General features: G+C 44.1%; 1 protein-coding gene across 1 annotated transcript in view; it reads right to left on the bottom strand.

Annotated features, from left to right (window-relative positions):
• Positions 1–510: 510 nt before the first annotated feature.
• The window catches only part of LOC137641472 (GPN-loop GTPase 1), a 69,072-nt gene continuing 50,517 nt past the window's right edge, over positions 511–19,065 (bottom strand). The window contains exon 3 of the mRNA XM_068374065.1: positions 511–818. Within this exon, the coding sequence (XP_068230166.1) occupies positions 650–818 (169 nt within the window). The 3' untranslated portion in view covers positions 511–649. The remainder of the gene's footprint in view (positions 819–19,065) is intronic.

Genomic DNA, 19,065 nt, shown 5'->3' with positions numbered 1-19,065 from the left:
AGAAGACTTCAGCTCTTATATAACCAGCGGGTAAGTTTTATATTTAAAAAAACATACCATAAAACCATAAGGAGACATGCTTCCGTATCTTGCTTAAATACAACAAAAATACCAGTATTTCCAAAAATATAAGTTGAGGTGAAGAGGTTGAAATGTAAACAGCTCAGGCAACAAATGTTGAATGAACTTCTAGGTATTTCTTTTACTAGTGATTAATACTCCAGACAGGCAGTGTTTTATTTAGAGGTCAGGAAGAAGTCGCTTCAATGTTGGTAGCACTATGACTACAAGGAAAGATTCACTGAAATACACAAGTGCATTCATGATCTCATTTCAGAAATTTCAAAAGTAATTACTACATATTAAGTCAACATAACATCTAAGGAAAAAAAGATGACATGACAAAATTGTTCCTACTATACCGCATGATAATTTTGACCTAAAAGAATCAAAATCATTATCATGTATATCAAGGAAAGTGGCAGATGAGTGTTAAAAAACTTGACAAAATACAAAATAAAATTTTATTGGATACTTCAGCCCTCCTGCCAATTGTGAGCTTTATAAAAGTCAGATTAATACACATATTGTCTAACACAAATACGTCAAAATTTAAAAAATTGTGTACTGTAAAGATGAGATCAAATTATCACTGTGTTCCACTGTCTTTTCCTTTTTGATCCTGTTTAATCTTATGTTCACTGAGAAACTTCTGAAACGATGCCAGTTCATTCTTCTCTTCAGTATCATCCTCATCTATCTCTTCCTCTTCATGATCCTCATCCCCTCCAGGTGTGAGAAATATATCTGTTTGATCTCTGAAAAATTAATAACACAAGACACTGTTAGCATCATATGTAAAATACAGTACTGTACTGTACAATAAAAGGAGCCCAGCATTTAAAAGCACAATGTTTCAAATTTTTAATACAGAACCAAAGGCAATGCAAAGCTTTCATTTAAGATGTTAATATTACTCTAAGGTCTGTACTTCTGCAAATACGATTTATTCCTTATAGCTTTGATGTTAATTACTACAGGAGTTCAAAACTTAAAAACAGAAAAATGATATTTTAATTATAAAATAAATTTTTGAATATACTTACCCGGTGAATATATAATAGCTGCAACTCTGCGGCTCGACAGAAAACATACTCAAAAAACTCGCAAGCGATCGCTATGAAGGTTGCGGGTGTGCCCACCAGCGCCAACTGTCGGCCAGATACCACTCTTGTATGTAAACAAAACCTTCAATTCTTCTCGTCCCGCTGCGTCTCTATTGGGGAGGAAGGGAGGGTCATTTAATTTATATATTCACCGGGTAAGTATATTCAAAAATTTATTTTATAATTAAAATATCATTTTTAAATATTTAACTTAGCCGGTGAATATATAATAGCTGATTCACACCCAAGGAGGTGGGTAGAGACCAGAGTTAATTATGTTTACAGCGTATAAGCTAAGAGTTTTTTCATTTTGACAGTTATCAATATAACAAAACCAAAATATATAGGTACCTGGTAAGGAAGTTGACTTAGACGATTACTCTGCCTTGTAAGTCTGTCTTCCTCACGGAGCCCAGCGATCCTCTTAGGATGCTGACAGACTCCCAGGAGCTGAAGTATCAAGGGCTGCAACCCATACAACAGGACCTCATCAAACCCCTAATCTGGGCGCTCTCAAGAAATGACTTTGACCACCCGCCAAATCAACCAGGATGCGAAAGGCTTCTTAGCCTTCCGAACAACCCATAAAAACAATATTAAAAACATTTCAAGAGACAGATTAAAAGGATATGGAATTAGGGAAGTGTAGTGGTTGAACCCTCACCCACTACTGCACTCGCTGCTACGAATGGACCCAGTGTGTAGCAGTCCTCGTAAAGAGTCTGGACATCTTTCAAGTAAAATGACGCGAACACTGACTTGCTTCTCCAAAAGGTCGCGTCCATGATACTTTGCAGAGATCTATTTTGCTTGAAGGCCACGGAAGTTGCTATAGCTCTAATCTCGTGCGTCTTAACCTTAAGCAAAGATCGGTCTTCCTCACTCAAGTGGGAATGAGCTTCTCGTATTAACAATCTGATAAAATATGACAAAGCATTCTTTGACATAGGTAAGGATGGTTTCTTAACCGAACACCATAACGCTTCAGATTCACCTCGTAAAGGCTTAGTATGAGCTAAATAGAACTTAAGATCTCTAACGGGGCATAATACTCTCTCTAGTTCGTTGCCTACGATCTCTGATAAGCTAGGAATATCAAAAGATTTAGGCCAAGGACGAGAAGGCAGTTCATTCTTGGCCAGGAAACCAAGTTGAAGAGAACAAGTGGCTTTTTCTGTCGAAAAACCGATGTTCTTGCTGAAGGCATGAAGCTCACTGACTCTTTTAGCCGAGGCCAAGCACACCAGGAAAAGAGTCTTAAGAGTGAGATCCTTCAGGGAGGCTGAATGTAAAGGCTCAAACCTGTCTGACATGAGGAATCTTAGGACCACGTCTAAATTCCATCCAGGTGTAGCCAAACGACGTTCCTTAGAGGTCTCGAAAGACTTAAGGATATCTTGTAGATCTTTATTGTTGGAAAGATCTAAGCCTCTATGCCGGAAGACCGAAGCCAACATGCTCCTGTAGCCCTTGATCGTGGGAGCTGAAAGGGAGCGAACTCTTCTCAGGTATAAGAGAAAATCAGCGATTTGGGCTACAGAGGTACTGGACGAGGATACAGATACTGACTTGCACCAGTCTCGGAAGATTTCCCACTTCGATTGGTAAACTCCAATGGTAGAAGCTCTCCTCGCTCTTGCAATCGCACTGGCTGCCTCCTTCGAAAAGCCTCTAGCTCTCGAGAGTCTTTCGATAGTCTAAAGGCAGTCAGACGAAGAGCGTGGAGGCTTTGGTGTACCTTCTTTACGTGTGGCTGACGTAATAGGTCTACTCTTAGAGGAAGACTTCTTGGAAAGTCTACCAGCCATCGAAGTACCTCGGTGAACCATTCTCTCGCGGGCCAGAGGGGAGCAACTAACGTCAACCTTGTCCCTTCGTGAGAGGCGAATTTCTGCAGTACCTTGTTGACAATCTTGAATGGTGGGAATGCGTATAGATCTAGGTGAGACCAATCTAGGAGAAAGGCATCTATATGTATTGCTGCTAGGTCTGGGACTGGAGAGCAATAGATTGGAAGCCTCTTGGTCATCGAGGTTGCAAAGAGGTCTATGGTGGGTTGACCCCAAGTCGCCCAAAGCCTCTTGCACACATCCTTGTGGAGGGTCCATTCGGTAGGAATTACCTGACCTCTCCGACTGAGGCAATCTGCTAGAACGTTCAAGTCGCCCTGGATAAACCTCGTTACCAGGGAGATGCCTCGATCTCTTGACCAGATGAGCAGGTCCCTTGCGATCTCGTACAGTGTCAGGGAGTGGGTGCCTCCTTGCTTGGAAATGTACGCCAAGGCTGTGGTGTTGTCCGAGTTGATCTCCACCACTTTGTCTCGAAGGAGACTCTCGAAGCTCATCAAGGCCAGGTGAACTGCCAAAAGCTCCTTGCCGTTGATATGCATGCTCCTCTGACTTGAGGTCCACAGACCTGAGCATTCCCGACCGTCCAGTGTCGCACCCCAACCCAAATCCGATGCGTCTGAGAATAGAACGTGGTTTGGTTTCTGAACTGCTAGGGGAAGTCCCTCTCGTAGACTGATATTGTCTTCCCACCAATTCAGGCAAGTCTTTACTGTTTCGGAAATCGGGATCGAGACCGCCTCTAGCGTCTTGTCCTTTTTCCAGTGAAAAGCTAGATGGAATTGTAGAGGTCGGAGGTGTAGCCTTCCTAGCGAGACAAACTGCTCCAGGGATGATAGAGTTCCTACTAGACTCATCCAATTCCTGACTGAGCAACGTTCTCTCTTCAACATCCTTTGGATTACGAGCAGGGCTTGATCTATTCTGGGGGCAGACGGAAAAGCCCGAAAAACTGGACTGCGAATCTCCATCCCTAAATACAGAATAGTTTGGGATGGGATCAGCTGGGACTTTTCCAAGTTGACCAGAAGTCCCAATTCCTTGGTCAGATCCAAAGTCCAATTGAGATCCTTCAGACAGCGATGACTGGACGAGGCTCTGAGAAGCCAGTCGTCCAAATAAAGGGAGGCTCGGATACCCGATAAATGGAGGAATTTTGCCACATTCCTCATAAGCCTCGTAAACACGAGAGGAGCAGGACTTAGGCCAAAGCACAGGGCCCGAAACTGGTACACCACATTGTCAAACACAAATCTCAGAAAAGGTTGGGAATCTGAGTGAATGGGGATGTGGAAGTAAGCGTCTCTTAGGTCGAGAGAGACCATCCAGTCTCCCTTTCTGATCGCTGCTAAGACTGACTTCGTGGTCTCCATGGTGAACTTTGTCTTTGTGACAAAGACATTCAGAGCACTGACGTCTAGCACCGGTCTCCAACCTCCTGTCTTCTTCGGTACTAGGAAGAGTCGGTTGTAAAACCCCGGTGATTGAAGGTCCGAGACTTTGACCACCGCTCCCTTCTCTAGCAAAAGAGACACTTCTAGTTTCAGGGCTTGTCTCTTTGCTTCCTCTCGGTACCTGGGAGAGAGATCGATGGGGGACGTCGCCAGAGGAGGTTTGCGTACAAATGGGATTTTGTACCCTTCTCTGAGCAACCTCACAGACTGTTGATCTGCGCCTCTCTTCTCCCAGGCTCGCCAGAAGTTCTTGAGTCTGGCACCTACTGCTGTCTGAAGCTGCGGGCAGTCAGACTCTGCCACGCGAGGACTTGGCTCCTTTCCTCTTTCCTCTCTTTCCTTCGGCACGAGTACTTCCCCTGCTGGGGGCTCTGCCACGAAAGGGCGGAATAAACCTGGACGCTGGCGTGTCTATCCTAGGTCTAGCAGACAAGGCAGACGAAGGGGTCCCTTTGCGAGCCGAGGACGCAACCAAGTCATGTGTGTCCTTCTGCACTAGAGACAACGCTATGTCCTTAACTAAAAGTTCAGGAAACAAGAACTTAGACAAAGGGGCAAAGAGTAGCTCAGATCGTTGACAGGGCGTCACTCCTGCTGACAGAAAAGAGCACAGAGACTCTCGTTTCTTTAGGACTCCTGAAGTAAACGAGGAGGAGAGCTCATTAGATCCATCGCGGATGGCCTTATCCATGCAGGACATAATGAGTAAGGAGACATCTCTATCGGCTGATGAGATTTTCCTACTCAAGGCTCCCAAACACCAGTCAAGGAAGTTGAAAACTTCAAAAGCCCTAAAAATGCCTTTAAGTAGATGGTCAAGGTCTGAGGATGACCAACTAGTCTTCGAGCGTCTCATGGCTAGGCGGCGGGGAGAGTCTACAAGACTTGAGAAGTCACCCTGGGCAGAGGCAGGAACTCCCAAGCCGAGAACTTCTCCCGTGGCATACCAGACGCTCGATCTAGACGAGAGTTTAGATGGGGGGAAGGCAAAGGCCGTCTTCCCTAAACTCCTCTTGGTTTCCAACCAATCGCCTAACAGCCGTAAAGCTCTCTTGGATGAGCGAGAGAGAACGAGTTTTGTAAAGGCTGGCATGGCAGCAGGTACGCCTAAAACAAACTCAGACGGCGGTGAACGAGGAGCCACAGAGACAAAGTGTTCAGGAAACAACTCTTTAAAAATGAGCATGACTTTTTTAAAGTCCATAGATGGCGGAACTGCTCTAGGCTCATCAATATCTGAAGGATGATCCTCAGGCTGAGGGTCAGCAACGTCCTCATCTGAAAGTTCCTCATCTGATAACTGATGAGAAACAAGCAAAGGGGTTGGCAATGCTTGACACGCAGCGTCCGCCCGCACTGGTGCATAAGTGGCGGAGCAGGACGCAGCGTCCTGAAACTGCTGAACAGTCTGGGAACTGTCAACAACAACAGGTGCGTGAGGACGCACAGCGTCCACCCGAGACTGCTTAGACCGCCTGGGTTGTGCAGTCAAAACAACTCTAGGTTGCGGAGGTTGACGCACCGCGTCAAAACAAGTCAACTCTGATGGTTGGCGAACGTCCTGAACGTCACCAGGCGCATCAGCGAGTTGCCTAACGTCCACATGCGGCTGAAAATCCACACGAGACCGCATCGGGTGTGGTAAAACCCCAACTGTTTGACGTGAGACGGCTACACCAATGTCAACAGGACGCTCAACAGAACGCTTGGGTGGCTGAAGGCCAGGATCTCTATGAGATAAACGGCTAGGTTCAACGGAAACCTTCTCTGCGTTGTAGTCTTCCATAAGGGACGCAAGCTTAGACTGCATGTCCTGCAGTATAACCCATTTAGGGTCTACGGGAACGGGTGCGGTAACAGACGGGGTTAGCGTCTGAGACGGCACAACTTTGCCTTGCTTAGGCGGCGAGCAGTCGTCCGATGACAGCAACGGGTCCGAACTGTCCCAATGACTACATCCAGGACGTTGGACCTGTCCTGAAGGGACCGACTTGCGTTTAAGAGGCCTAGAAACCTTGTTCCATGGTTTCTTGCGTGAAAAGCCTTCGGAAGACGAGGTAAAAATGGGCTCTCTCGTCTTATGGTAGGGGCGATCTTGACGAGATACGCCTGATACCATAGAGGGAACGTCTGTTCGCTGATCAAGGCCTCTCGAACCCATAAGTCATACGACATTGCTTCTCCCCTGGACTTGGGAGCTTGCAAGAGGTCCCGGACTAGGTGAACGACAGGCACGAACAGACGAACCCTCGGTCGCAACACTGTTCACAACACTTTGCGCACTAATCACTTTCCCACTTTCCGCCGTGGCACTATGGCACTTAAGTTCCTTCACGTCAGCCATGAGTTGATTACGGTCACTTGCTAACGCTTCAACTCTCTCCCCCAAGGCATGAATAGCACGTAACATGTCTTGCATAGACGGTTCCTGAGTGCTAGAAGGGGGGTTAGGAACAACCACTACAGGGGAAGGATTAGGTTCAGGGGCATGTGGAGAGGAAAAATCTACGGACCTAGATGAACTTCTCCTTACCCTATCTCTCTCTAGTCTGCGTGCATATTTATCATATTCGAGCCAATCGAATTCCGAAAGGCCCACGCATTCCTCACACCGATCTCCCAATTGACAGGTTTTACCCCGACAATTGGAACAAACAGTATGTGGGTCGAGAGAAGCCTTTGGAAGACGCCTATTACAGTCCCTAGCATTACACTTTCGAAATCTAGGTACTTGAGAAGGGTCAGCCATTTTGAATTAGTCAAAGAAAATTCCAAAAATAATCCAAGTCATCAACAAATAATCCGATTCAATAAAGAGTTCAAGAGTTTATGTTGAGGAAAAACACCTGTACTGCGAAAGCTCAAACCAAAATAAAGTACTTCACCAAATATGATGGGAAAACTCCAGGTTCTACAGCGAGTATGAATACGTCTTGTCGTCAACGTCGACAGAGAAGAATTGAAGGTTTTGTTTACATACAAGAGTGGTATCTGGCCGACAGTTGGCGCTGGTGGGCACACCCGCAACCTTCATAGCGATCGCTCGCGAGTTTTTTTAGTATGTTTTCTGTCGAGCCGCAGAGTTGCAGCTATTATATATTCACCGGCTAAGTTAAATATTTAAAATTAGTTTTCATAAACACTAACCACAGCCCAAAAATTAAGCCAGTATTTCCCAACAACTTCATTATCATGGAATAACCTATTTTATCCAAAATGACTTGCATCACCTACATAAAAAAAAAAGAAAAAAAAAAAAAATATATATATATATATATATATATATATATATATATATATATATATATATATATATTCTGCAGTTAACTGATTGGGAAAGAAAAGCACTCCTGGTACAGTCCTTGCTTGTATATAAGCAACACAAAGATTTTTTACATGGTGCCTGTCTAATATACAACTCCTCTTTAAAATATGGTCATGTGCACATGTGCAGGTGCCAGTGGACACAGAGACAAAGATACCAAATGGTACACGTCCCTGCCCCTATGAGGGTGGGTGCACATATAAGAACCTCTTGATACTGATCATGAAAAAATAGGTACTGTACTGTATTTAAAAATGTTCCCCAGATGTAAAGAGTAGGGCACAAAGGCTTGAAGACATGCCACTAATTGTCCTAAAGAGTTGTGACAGTTGCCAAAGACAGGGATGACAAATAGTAGCTAAAATCCAACAAGTACTGCATTTAGTTACTACAAGTAACATTCAAGTCTAGCAGTCAAGACAACAGGCTTTCACTGACTAGAAATGTTGCAATGCTGCTAGGCTATAAGGTGCTACCTAGAGGTATAATACTGTAAAAAAAAATGCCTTTGATGATACTTTGGCTGAAGTAGGTGTATATATACATTAGTCACTATTACTCTTAAGACAACTTAATTTACACTCATATGTTTGTCTGCAACCAGCGTTACCAGTAACATTCAGCGCTAGAGTTCCTCTAAGGAGTAACAAACTATTCGTAGCTTGTTTTAGCTGCCCTCTGATCTAGAATCATAGATTGGAGGAACCTGCCAATGATGTAACAGGTCCATAAATCCAGACAAAAAACCACTACAGTCAAATTTCAACATATTGAATCTCAGCTCAAATATCAGCAGAATTTTGGCACAAAACACTCACTAAATATGTTTGATAAACCTCTTGTATAATCCTAACACACTATAAACACAAGTGGCTAGTAAAACTGGTTGCTATATAGATACAGCAGCCAATTTCACGCTAATACTCACAGGTAACTTCATTAATACAGTGAGCTAATTGCTTCAGCCTGAATGGACAGGCAAGGATATATAAGGATATTACTTGAATTCTTTCTATAAAATACAGAAAGGTCTTGTAATTAAGGAGCAGTCTCATATCAGGAGGGGCTCGTGGATGGCTAAAGCGATGTGGTCCCATCACAGGTACATAGTTCCTCAGCAGAAATGATGTGGTCTCATTACAGACACATAGTTACTTGGTTGAAAAAATAAGGTACCTTCAGTGGTTTTCAATTTATAACCTGCAGAAATGTAACAACTTCACAGATCCTAAGTCTTTGTACTGAAATCAAGAAGTCCATTCACATAACCAATGATTAGTTTGGTTGAAAAAATGTAAAATTTTTACATGTTAAAAGGTAGTAGGTTGGCTAGGGCACCAGCCACCCCTTGAGATACTAATGCTAGAGTTATTGGGTACTTTGACGGGCTAGATACAGGGAGTACTAAATTAGATACCTCTTTCGTTATGGTTACGGCTCATTTTTCCTTAGCCTACACATACACCAAATAGCGTATTATTCACACACGCTCCTCTTCTTCATACACCTGACAACACTAAGCTAACAAAAAAATTCCTCACACAAGGGATTAAATATTGCACTGTAATTGTATAATGGCTACTTTTTACTTGGTAAGGGTAGAAGAGATTTTTTAGCTATAGTAGGAGGCACTTCTAGGATAAGGATATTCCAAAATCAAACCACTGTTCTTTAGTCTTCCACTGGTTAGAGTTCTCTTGCTGGAGGGTACAAATTGTCCTTCCACAAGTAAAGGAAAAAGTCTGCTATCAGTGAAATAATGGCGTTGAGTCGAACAGTGTTCCGTTGATGACACCAATCACAGAAAAGGGACTAACTTTGTCTGCTTGACCATTGTGGAAGTCTTTCAAATATCATAAAAGTTGCTTTGCAGTTGGTCTCGAAAAGTTCTTCTTTCAGAGATGCTGAATAACCTTCAGCTGTGAAGAGACATGCACTCCGCTGCTGGTGGAACCCCACATGGGTGGTTATCGGTAAAATGTTGACCAATTTAGAAATTCTCTTGGGACCTCTATGAGCAGATCTAGAAGATCAGAGTACCACACCACTTAACGCCATCTTGTCGGCACTAGCGTTACTCTGACATCTTATGACATTCAAATTTTGTTCAAGACCTGGTGGATCAGAACTGTTTATGCCTTTACTTCATTTTGGATTAAAGGCATAAACATCAATCCAGTCCCAGTTATGTTATAATGCATCTTCTATTACTGCTGCTGGGTCGTCCAGAACTGGGGAACAATACACCTCTAATTTGTGGTTGACGTGAGTGGAAAACATATTGATGATTGGGAAACCCCCCAAAATCAGGAGTTCCCTCGCCAATAGATGATTCCAAGACCCTTCTGAACCAACAAATGTCCCCACTCAGCTCAGATTGTCCACTATCCCATTTTTCTTCCCCGGGATGAAACGGGCTGAGGCAAACTGCATTTATTAATGCCCCCTGATGCATCCCTACCGCCAATTGGCAAAGGAGATGAGACATGGAGCCTCCTTGCTTGTTGATGTTCATCACCACAGTTGTGTTATTGCTTATCAACCCTACTGAGTGACCCTTGATGGTATTTGTGATGTGGAGTAACGCTAAGCACGCCACCTTCACTTCCAGGTACAGTAATACCTCGAGATACAAAAGTTTCATGATACAAAAAGAGATAAATATTTTTTTGCTTCATACAGTATTATGAAACGAGATTCTCCCGGCTGCCAAAATATAATCTTAAAATTCGCGTGCCCCATAACTGTAAATTCACCACCATTGTCCTGGTCTCGCACTAGTTATCTCCCTACCTTAATGTTAGTTACCGCTGTAAGATCATGCTCTCCTATTCTATATCAATAAGTATATTTTCAAGTTAAAATGTTATTTTCCTTAGTAAAATAAATTTTTGAATATACTTACCCGATGATCATATAGCTGTCAGCTCTGCTGCCCAACAGAAAAAACCTACGGGCGGAATACGCCAGCGATCGCTATACAGGTGGGGGTGTACATCAACAGCGCCATCTGTCAAGTAGGTACTCAAGTACTCGATGTCAACAAAGAACCAATTTTCTCCTCTGTCCACTGGGTCTCTATTGGGGAGGAAGGGTGGGTCCTTTAATTTATGATCATCGGGTAAGTATATTCAAAAATTTATTTTACTAAGGAAAATAACAATTTTCAATATTAAACTTACCCGATGATCATATAGCTGATTCACACCCAGGGGGGTGGGTAGAGACCAGCATTACATGTTGACATTATTATGAGCTAAGTATTCCGTATTTCATTTTAGCAGTTATTCAAAATAACAAGCATAAAATAAATAAGTACCTGGTAAGGAAGACGACTTGAACAATTACTCTGCCTTTTTAAGTACGTCTTCCTTACTGAGCCTCGCGATCCTCATAGGATGCTGAGCGACTCCTAGGAGCTGAAGTATGAAGGGTTGCAACCCACACTAAAGGTCCTCATCAAAACCTCTAATCTAGGCGCTTCTCAAGAAATGATTTTGACCACCCGCCAAATCAAGCAGGATGCGAAAGGCTTCTTAGCCTTCCGGACAACCCAAAAATATTTCAAGAGAAAGATTAAAAAGGTTCTGGAATTAGGGAATTGTAGTGGTGGAGCCCCCACCACTACTGCACTCGTTGCTACGAATGGTCCCAGAGTGTAGCAGTTCTCGTAAAGAGACTGGACATTCTTAAGATAAAAGACGCGAACACTGATTTGCTTTTCCAATAGGTTGCGTCGAATATACTTTGCAGAGATCTATTTTGTTTAAAGGCCACGGAAGTTGTGACAGCTCTAACTTCGTGTGTCCTTACCTTCAGCCAAGCTTGGTCTTCCTCATTCAGAAGGGAATGAGCTTCTCGTATTAACAGTCTGATAAAATAGGATAAAGAATTCTCTGACATAGGCAAAGATGGATTCTTAACTGAACACCATAAAGCTTCAGACGGGCCTCGTAAAGGTTTTTAAAATAGAACTTAAGAGCTCTTACAGGACATAATACTCTTTCTAGTTCATTTCCAACCATACGATAAGTTTGGAATATCGAACGATATTGGTCAAGGCCGAGAAGGCAGCTCGTGTTTGGCTAGAAAACCAAGTTGTAGAACATGTAGCCGTTTCGGATGAGAATCCCATGTTCTTGCTGAAGGCATGAATCTCACTGACTCTTTTAGCTGTGGTTAAGCATATCAGGAAAAGAGTCTTAAAGGTGAGATCTTTCAGGGAGGCTGATTGAAGTGGTTCGAACCTGTCTGACATAAGGAATCTTAGAACCACGTCTAAATTCCAACCAGGTGTAACCAAACGACGCTCCTTCGTGGTCTCAAAAGACTTAAGGAGGTCCTGTAGATCTTTATTGTTGGAAAGATCTAAGCCTCTGTGACGGAAGACTGATGCCAACATGCTTCTGTAACCCTTGATAGTGGGAGCTGAAAGAGATCGTTCTTTCCTCAGATATAAGAGGAAGTCAGCTATTTGAGTTACAGAGGTACTGGTCGAGGATACGGATACTGACTTGCACCAGTTTCGGAAGATTTCCCACTTCGATTGGTAGACTCTAAGGGTGGATGTTCTCCTTGCTCTAGCAATCGCTCTGGTTGCCTCCTTCGAAAAACCTCTAGTTCTCGAGAGTCTTTCGATATTCTGAAGGCAGTCAGACGAAGAGCGTGGAGGCCTTGGAGTACCTTCTTTACGCGTGGCAGACGTAGCAGGTCCACCCTTAGGGGAAGTGTTCTGGGAACGTCTACTAGCCATCGAAGTACCTCGGTGAGTTATTCTCTCGCGGGCCAGAGGGAAGCAACTAGCGTCAACTTTGTCCCTTCGTGAGAGGCGAACTTCTGCAGTACCTTGTTGACAATCTAGAACGGAGGGAATGCATATAGATCTAGATGTGACCAATCTAGTAGAAAGGCATCTATATGAACTACTGCTGGGTCCGGGAAAGGTGAGCAAAGTATTGGGAGCCTCTTGGTCATCGAGGTTGCGAAGAGATCTATGGTTGGCTGGCCCCAGGTGGCCCAAAGTCTCTTGCATACATCCTTGTGGAGGGTCCAATATGTTGGAATTATTTGTCCCTTCCTACTGAGACAATCTGCTATGACATTCAAGTTGCCTTGGATGAACCTCGTTACTAGTGAAAAGTCTAGACCTGTTGAACAGGAGAGGAGGTCTCTTGCGAACTCGTACCATGTCAGAGAGTAGGTCCCTCCTTGCTTGGAGATGTACGTCAAAGCAGGGTGTTGACCGTGTTCACCTCCACCACTTTGCCTTGAAGGAGAGACCTGAAGCTTTTCCAGGTCAGACGTACTGCCAGAAGCTTCTTGCAGTTGAAATGCATTGTCCTTTGACTCGAGTTCCATAATCCCGAGCATTCCCTACCGCCTAATGTCGCACCCCAGCCTACGTCCGATGCGTTCGAGAAGAGAACGTGGTTGGGAGTCTGAACAGTCAGGGGAAGACCCTTTCAAAGGTTGATAAAGTCCTTTCACCAAGTCAGACCAGACTTTATCTTTCCGGAAACCGGGATCGAGACCGCTTCTAGCGTCTTGTCCTTTTCCAGTGAAAAGCTAGATGATACAGAAGAGGACGGAGGTGTAGTCTTCCAAGAGACACAAATTGAACCACGGATGACAGTGTCCTAACCAGACTCATCCACAGCCTGACAGGGCAGTGTTCCTTCTTCAGCATCTTCTGGATGGATAGCAGGGCTGGGGGTTGATCGTCTTGTTCAGCAATGTCCTCATCAGAGGGTTCCTCATCCGAAACTGATGAGGAAACGGCAACGGAGTGGGCAACGTCTGACTCGCTGAATCCGGTCGCACTGGTGGATGCGTGACGGAGCCAGACACAAGATCATGGTACTGCTGCACAGTCTGTGAACTGTCAACCATGGGGACGCGAGGAAGTACAGCGTCAACCCGAAACTGTCTAGACTGTCTGGGTTGTGCAGTCAACCCCCTACAGGGTTGCTGAGGTTGCCGCACTGCGTCACAACAAGTCACCTCTGCTGGTTGTTGAACGTCTTCCTAGTGACACACTGAACGTCCACAACCACCTCCGAGAGTCGCATAACGTCAACGTGCGACTGGCAACCCACACTGGGTCGCACCGGTGGAGGAACCATCTCAACTGGCGGACGTGAGTAGGATACCTCAGCGTCAACAGGGCGTACAACCAACCGGTAGGAAGGTTGTTGGCTAGAAGGTTCTTCTCCGTAAAAAATCCTCTATCAAGGACACAAGCTTGGACTGCATGTCTTGCAACAAAGCCCATTAGGGTCTATGGGAGCAGGTGTGGCAACAGACGGGGTTAGCGACTGAAGCGGAACCATTTACCATCCCTGGAAGCCTTGTTATGCTTTAATTAAAGTCCATAGGAGGCTAAGCAGCTTAAGGCTCCTCTCCAAATGACAGAGTCCTCAAAGGAATATCAGAAGGAGGGAGAACAGCACTTTCTCATCTACAGGAACCATGTCCGAGAAAAGCTAGGTTATCTCAGTGAGGGTCTCACTGGTGCAAAAGCAGCAGACCAGAAGGCAACGTTATGTAACTGCTTGACAGTCTGTGAACTGTCAAAAACTGAACTGTCAACCACAACAGGTGCGTGAGGACATACAGCACTGGTGCATTAGTAGCAGACCAGAAGGCAACGTCATGTAACTGCTTGACAGTCTGTGAGCTGGCAACAACCAAAGCTGTGTGGGGAAGCCTCAACTCCTGACTGACTAGTCTGCTGCGGGCGAGTGGCGGTAACCACAGTGGGTTGCGGAGGCTGACACACCGTGTCAAAACACGGCAGCTTGTGGTAGCTCACGCACGGCAACGGAGTGCTCCGTGTGTCTGTGGGAGTCAGCATGCGTCTGGCAGGGTCGACTGCGCATGGGTGGAGGAGCTCTCACAACAAGAGTGTGGGAGCAGGCAGCCATGCTGGGCGCACAACCGTGGCAGGTTGTAGGCAAACGGGAGCATCGTCAACCTTCTCCGCAGTCGGAGTGTGGGAGCAGGCAACAACCAAAGCGGAGTGGTGGTGCGTGGTGGGGACTGCCGTGGGTTGCGGAAACTAACGCATCGCGTCAAAACACGGCAGCTTGACTCCACCTTCCCACTGCTGATGCGGTAGCTCACGCATGTTAACGGAGGGAGCCGCACGTCGGCTAACGTTAACATGCGTCTGGCAGGGACGATTGCGCATCGGAGGTGGAGCTCTCCGCAGCCGGAGTGTGGGAGCAGGCAGCCTCAGCGTGAGCTGGGCGCACAACAGTGGCAGGTTGTAGGCTAACGAGAGCAGTGTCAACCTTCTCCGCACGAAACTCCTGCATAACCGCAGCTAACTGAGTCTGCATAGACTGCAGTAAAGACCACTTAGGGTCTACAAAAAACGGCAACAGACGGAGCTACTGTCCGTTGTGACTGAGGGTCTAAAACAGCTGGTGCGGCAACAGACGGAGTTACTGCCTGTTGCGGTACCACCTTGCCTCTCTTGGGAGGTGTGCAGTCGTCGGATGACTGCAGCGAGTCCGAACTGACCCAGTGGCTACACCTAGGCCGTTGAACTTGCGCGGAAGGGACCGACTTGCACTTAAAAGCTGCAAGATTTGGTCCATGGTTTCTTACGAGAAACCTCTTCCGCAGACGAGGAATAAATGGGCTCTCTCGTCTTTGTGTGGGTGGGGCGATCTCACGTCGGCAAACGTGTGTAGATACGCCCGAAACCACGGAGGGAAAAATGTCTGTTCGTCGATCAAGGCCTGTGGAACCCATAAGTCGTTCGACATTACTTCTCCCCTGGGCTTGGGAGCTTGTAAGAGGTCCCGGACTAGGTGAACAACTGGCACGAACAGACGAACCCTCGGACGCAACACTGTAACACTTTGCGCATATCACTTTATCACTTTTGATTTTCTGTTTGCACTTATTTCACTGAAATCGAAACTTTAACTGATTTCTACCTGAAACACGCAATCCTATCCTTCATTAAAAGGTAGTAATTGCGAAAACAGTTTTACAATGCAACAGAAAAACATAAATAAAGATAAAGAATTCAGTGGCTGGAAAAGAGACTAAACACTAGATCAAATAAACTACGTTTACAATCTCTCACCGCATAAAGCCTGGGAACAAGAATAAAACCCTAGAAACGTTTTACCTTCTTCCCCTACAGCGACTAGGGAGAAGAGTAAAAAACGAGAACAACGTTACCCGCTTGAACGAAACGTTTATTCTCCTCTCTCTCCCTCCGTCTCTATCTCTCTCTCTCTTCTCTCTTGATTTAGCACCTGAGAGAAGAGCCCAATTATATATCGTTAAAACATGTTATTTGCTAAAGGAAAAAACTGAAAGGTTTCCCAAATAAAAAGTTCCTTTATTTAGAATTTAAACCATTTAAGCTAAGAAAGAATGAACGAAACGCTAGAATCGGTTTACTCTTACTGCAAAGTGAAACCATGATACACTCTCTCTCTATCGTAACGATAGAGCGCAAGTTGAACGTTCTGAACGTCAACAACTGCGGAGACTAAAAACTAAACGTTAGTTCATCTTTGAAAACAGTACGAGACTATCAAAGAAATTCTTCCATAAAACATTAAAATTAAAAAAGTATTAAATTCTTTAAAGGTTAAATACGATATAAAGGGCTCAATGTTAATTAACTTCGGTTCCAAGTTAGGACCGCCTACTATTAGGAAAGGTCGCATATAAACAAACATAAAAATTTATTTTTTATAAGTTTATAATAATTGGAAAGTTAACCGAAGAGGCCTAAAAAGGCGGAGAGATATAAAATAAATGGATCTATAACGTGTTAAGCAAAATTACCAAAAACCTAAACACACTTCCGTCTAAGGGAAGGGTCGGCCATTTAAAAGTGAAAGAGAGTCCATACTCTCTTCGTCACCATAATTAAATCTATCCAAAACGAGTTCAAGTTTTGAAATGAAGAAAAAACCCCTGCATAGCGAAAGCTCAAAACTGGAATAGTGTACTTCACCAAATCGTTGTGAAAACAAATCCAGTTAGGGACGGCGTATTTAGTAGGTCTTGCCAGTGGCACGACAGAGGGAAAATTGGTTCTTTGTTGACATCGAGTACTTGAGTACCTACTTGACAGATGGCGCTGTTGATGTACACCCCCACCTGTATAGCGATCGCTGGCGTATTCCGCCCGTAGGTTTTTTCTGTCGGGCAGCAGAGCTGACAGCTATATGATCATCGGGTAAGTTTAATATTGAAAAATATGCAATAAACAGTACTATATTGTGTGTACGTACAGTATGTACGTACGCAAAATGCTACTACTCATGTGAAATCATTAGCGATATATTATTCTTTCATTTTGGTAAATAAGTAACAGATTGTAACTTATTTTTTCATTTTAATGTCATAATTATTTATTTACAATTAATTATATATCAAGTACATTTTTAAATAAAAAAACACAATTAACAAAACCATTGTATGTACCAATAAACATTGCTACTGCGCGTTATTATTATAATTATCATTACTTGCTAAGCTACAACCCTAGTTGGAAAAGCAGGATGCTATAAGCCCAGGAGCTCCAACAGGGAAAATAGCTCAGTGAGGAAAGGGAACAAGGAAAAATAAAATATTCTAAGAAGAGCAACAACATTAAAATAAATATCACTTTATAAACTATAAAAACTTTAACAAAACAAGAGGAAGAGAAATAAGATATAAGATAGAACAGTGTGCCCAAGTGTACCCTCAAGCAAGAGAACTCTAACCCAAGACAGTGGAAGACCATGGTACAGAGGCTATGGCACTCCCTAAGATTGGAGAACAATGGTTTGATTGTGGAGTGTCCTTCTCCTAGAGGAGCTGCTTACCATAGCTTAAGTCTTTTCTACCCTTACAAAGAGGAATGTGGCCACTGAACAATTACAGTGCAGTAAGAAGAATTGTTAGGTAATCTCAGTGTTGTCAGGTGTATGAGGACAGAGGAGAATATGTAAAGAATAGGCCAGACTATTCGGTGTGTGAGTGTACAGGCAAAAGGAAAATGAACCGTAACCAGAGAGAAGGATCCAATGTAGTACTATCTGGCCAGTCAAAAGACCCCATAACTCTCTAGTGGTAGTATCTCAACGGGTGGCTGGTGCCCTGGCCACATTAGCGTATTTTTTTCATTTCGGTAAATAAATAACAGATTGTAATACTGTATATGTTTTCCTTTTAATTTCATGTTTATTTATTTACAATTAATTTCATATCAATAAGTATTGTACATTTTTAAATGAAAAATGTTGCCGAAGAAACTTGGAAACTTGTTGAGGACTTTTTCAATGACCTTCTTCTCCTTCATTTTGTGAATCTCGTCTTGCAAGAGAAAATTCTTCTCTAATCTCCTAAACTACAATGATGGGTTCATCAGAGACCAAGTCAGAGGAAAGCGACAGCCTGAGAACGCTAAGCAATGCTCTGAACAAAGGACTTCTACTGCCCAGGCCTGTGCCCCGTGGAACTGCCACCTCATCCAATGACTTTACAGGCATCCCCCCATTCGTGGTAATCTGGGAGGAAATTACTGTCCCAAACGGGCGCTATGACGTCGTTGAGTCTTTCGGGAGGAATGACCCATGTGACAAACGTAAGGAGTGCGAGGATTCTCCTTGTTTCTTATACAGTACATGTACTGGAGGCGCATTCGGTAGGATTATTGACTTGTGAGAGAGCTTACGTGACAAGAGTTTGTAGGACTGAAGATGCTCTGCTGAGCCTTAACTGACTCTAGGTTGGTGCTCCTAATGTAATATAATACGTCGGTATTTGTGTGCCTGAGACGACGATCCCTAAGAAGAGAAGGAACTTACAACTTCTCCAACTAGAGGAGTGACACTCAACAATCCTTAAGGGGTAAGAGGTCCTCCTGACTTCACAATTGATTGAAGGGAAAAGAATGTTCCCAAAAACAGAGATGGAGGAAGCTCAGGGGATTGCGTAGGATGGCGGGGTGTATGCTCATGCAAATTTTACGTAGCGCGCAGAGGGAAGATTTCTGGAATGTACCCAGGAAAATTGCTCTGAAGATCCATGACAAGCTGCTTATACAAGCAAAGAATGGATGTAAGGGGGTTGGCAAACAACCAGAATGAGGGATCTCAGCCGGAGCAATCTCGACGGTTGGAGTAAAGTCTCAAGCTAAAGGATCAGCAACTAAGGTAGAATCCTCAGCTTCATGTTGGAAGGCAGGAGGAACTACGTTATTAAATTCCTTGATAAATACTTGGTCACTATCCTTCATTATCATGTCT

This window comes from Palaemon carinicauda, chromosome 5 (genome assembly GCF_036898095.1).
Source record: "Palaemon carinicauda isolate YSFRI2023 chromosome 5, ASM3689809v2, whole genome shotgun sequence".
In the NCBI taxonomy this organism is placed as follows: Eukaryota; Metazoa; Arthropoda; class Malacostraca; order Decapoda; family Palaemonidae; genus Palaemon; species Palaemon carinicauda.
Note: the sequence above shows the minus strand (reverse complement) of the source record. Positions and strands in the feature narration are given on the sequence as shown.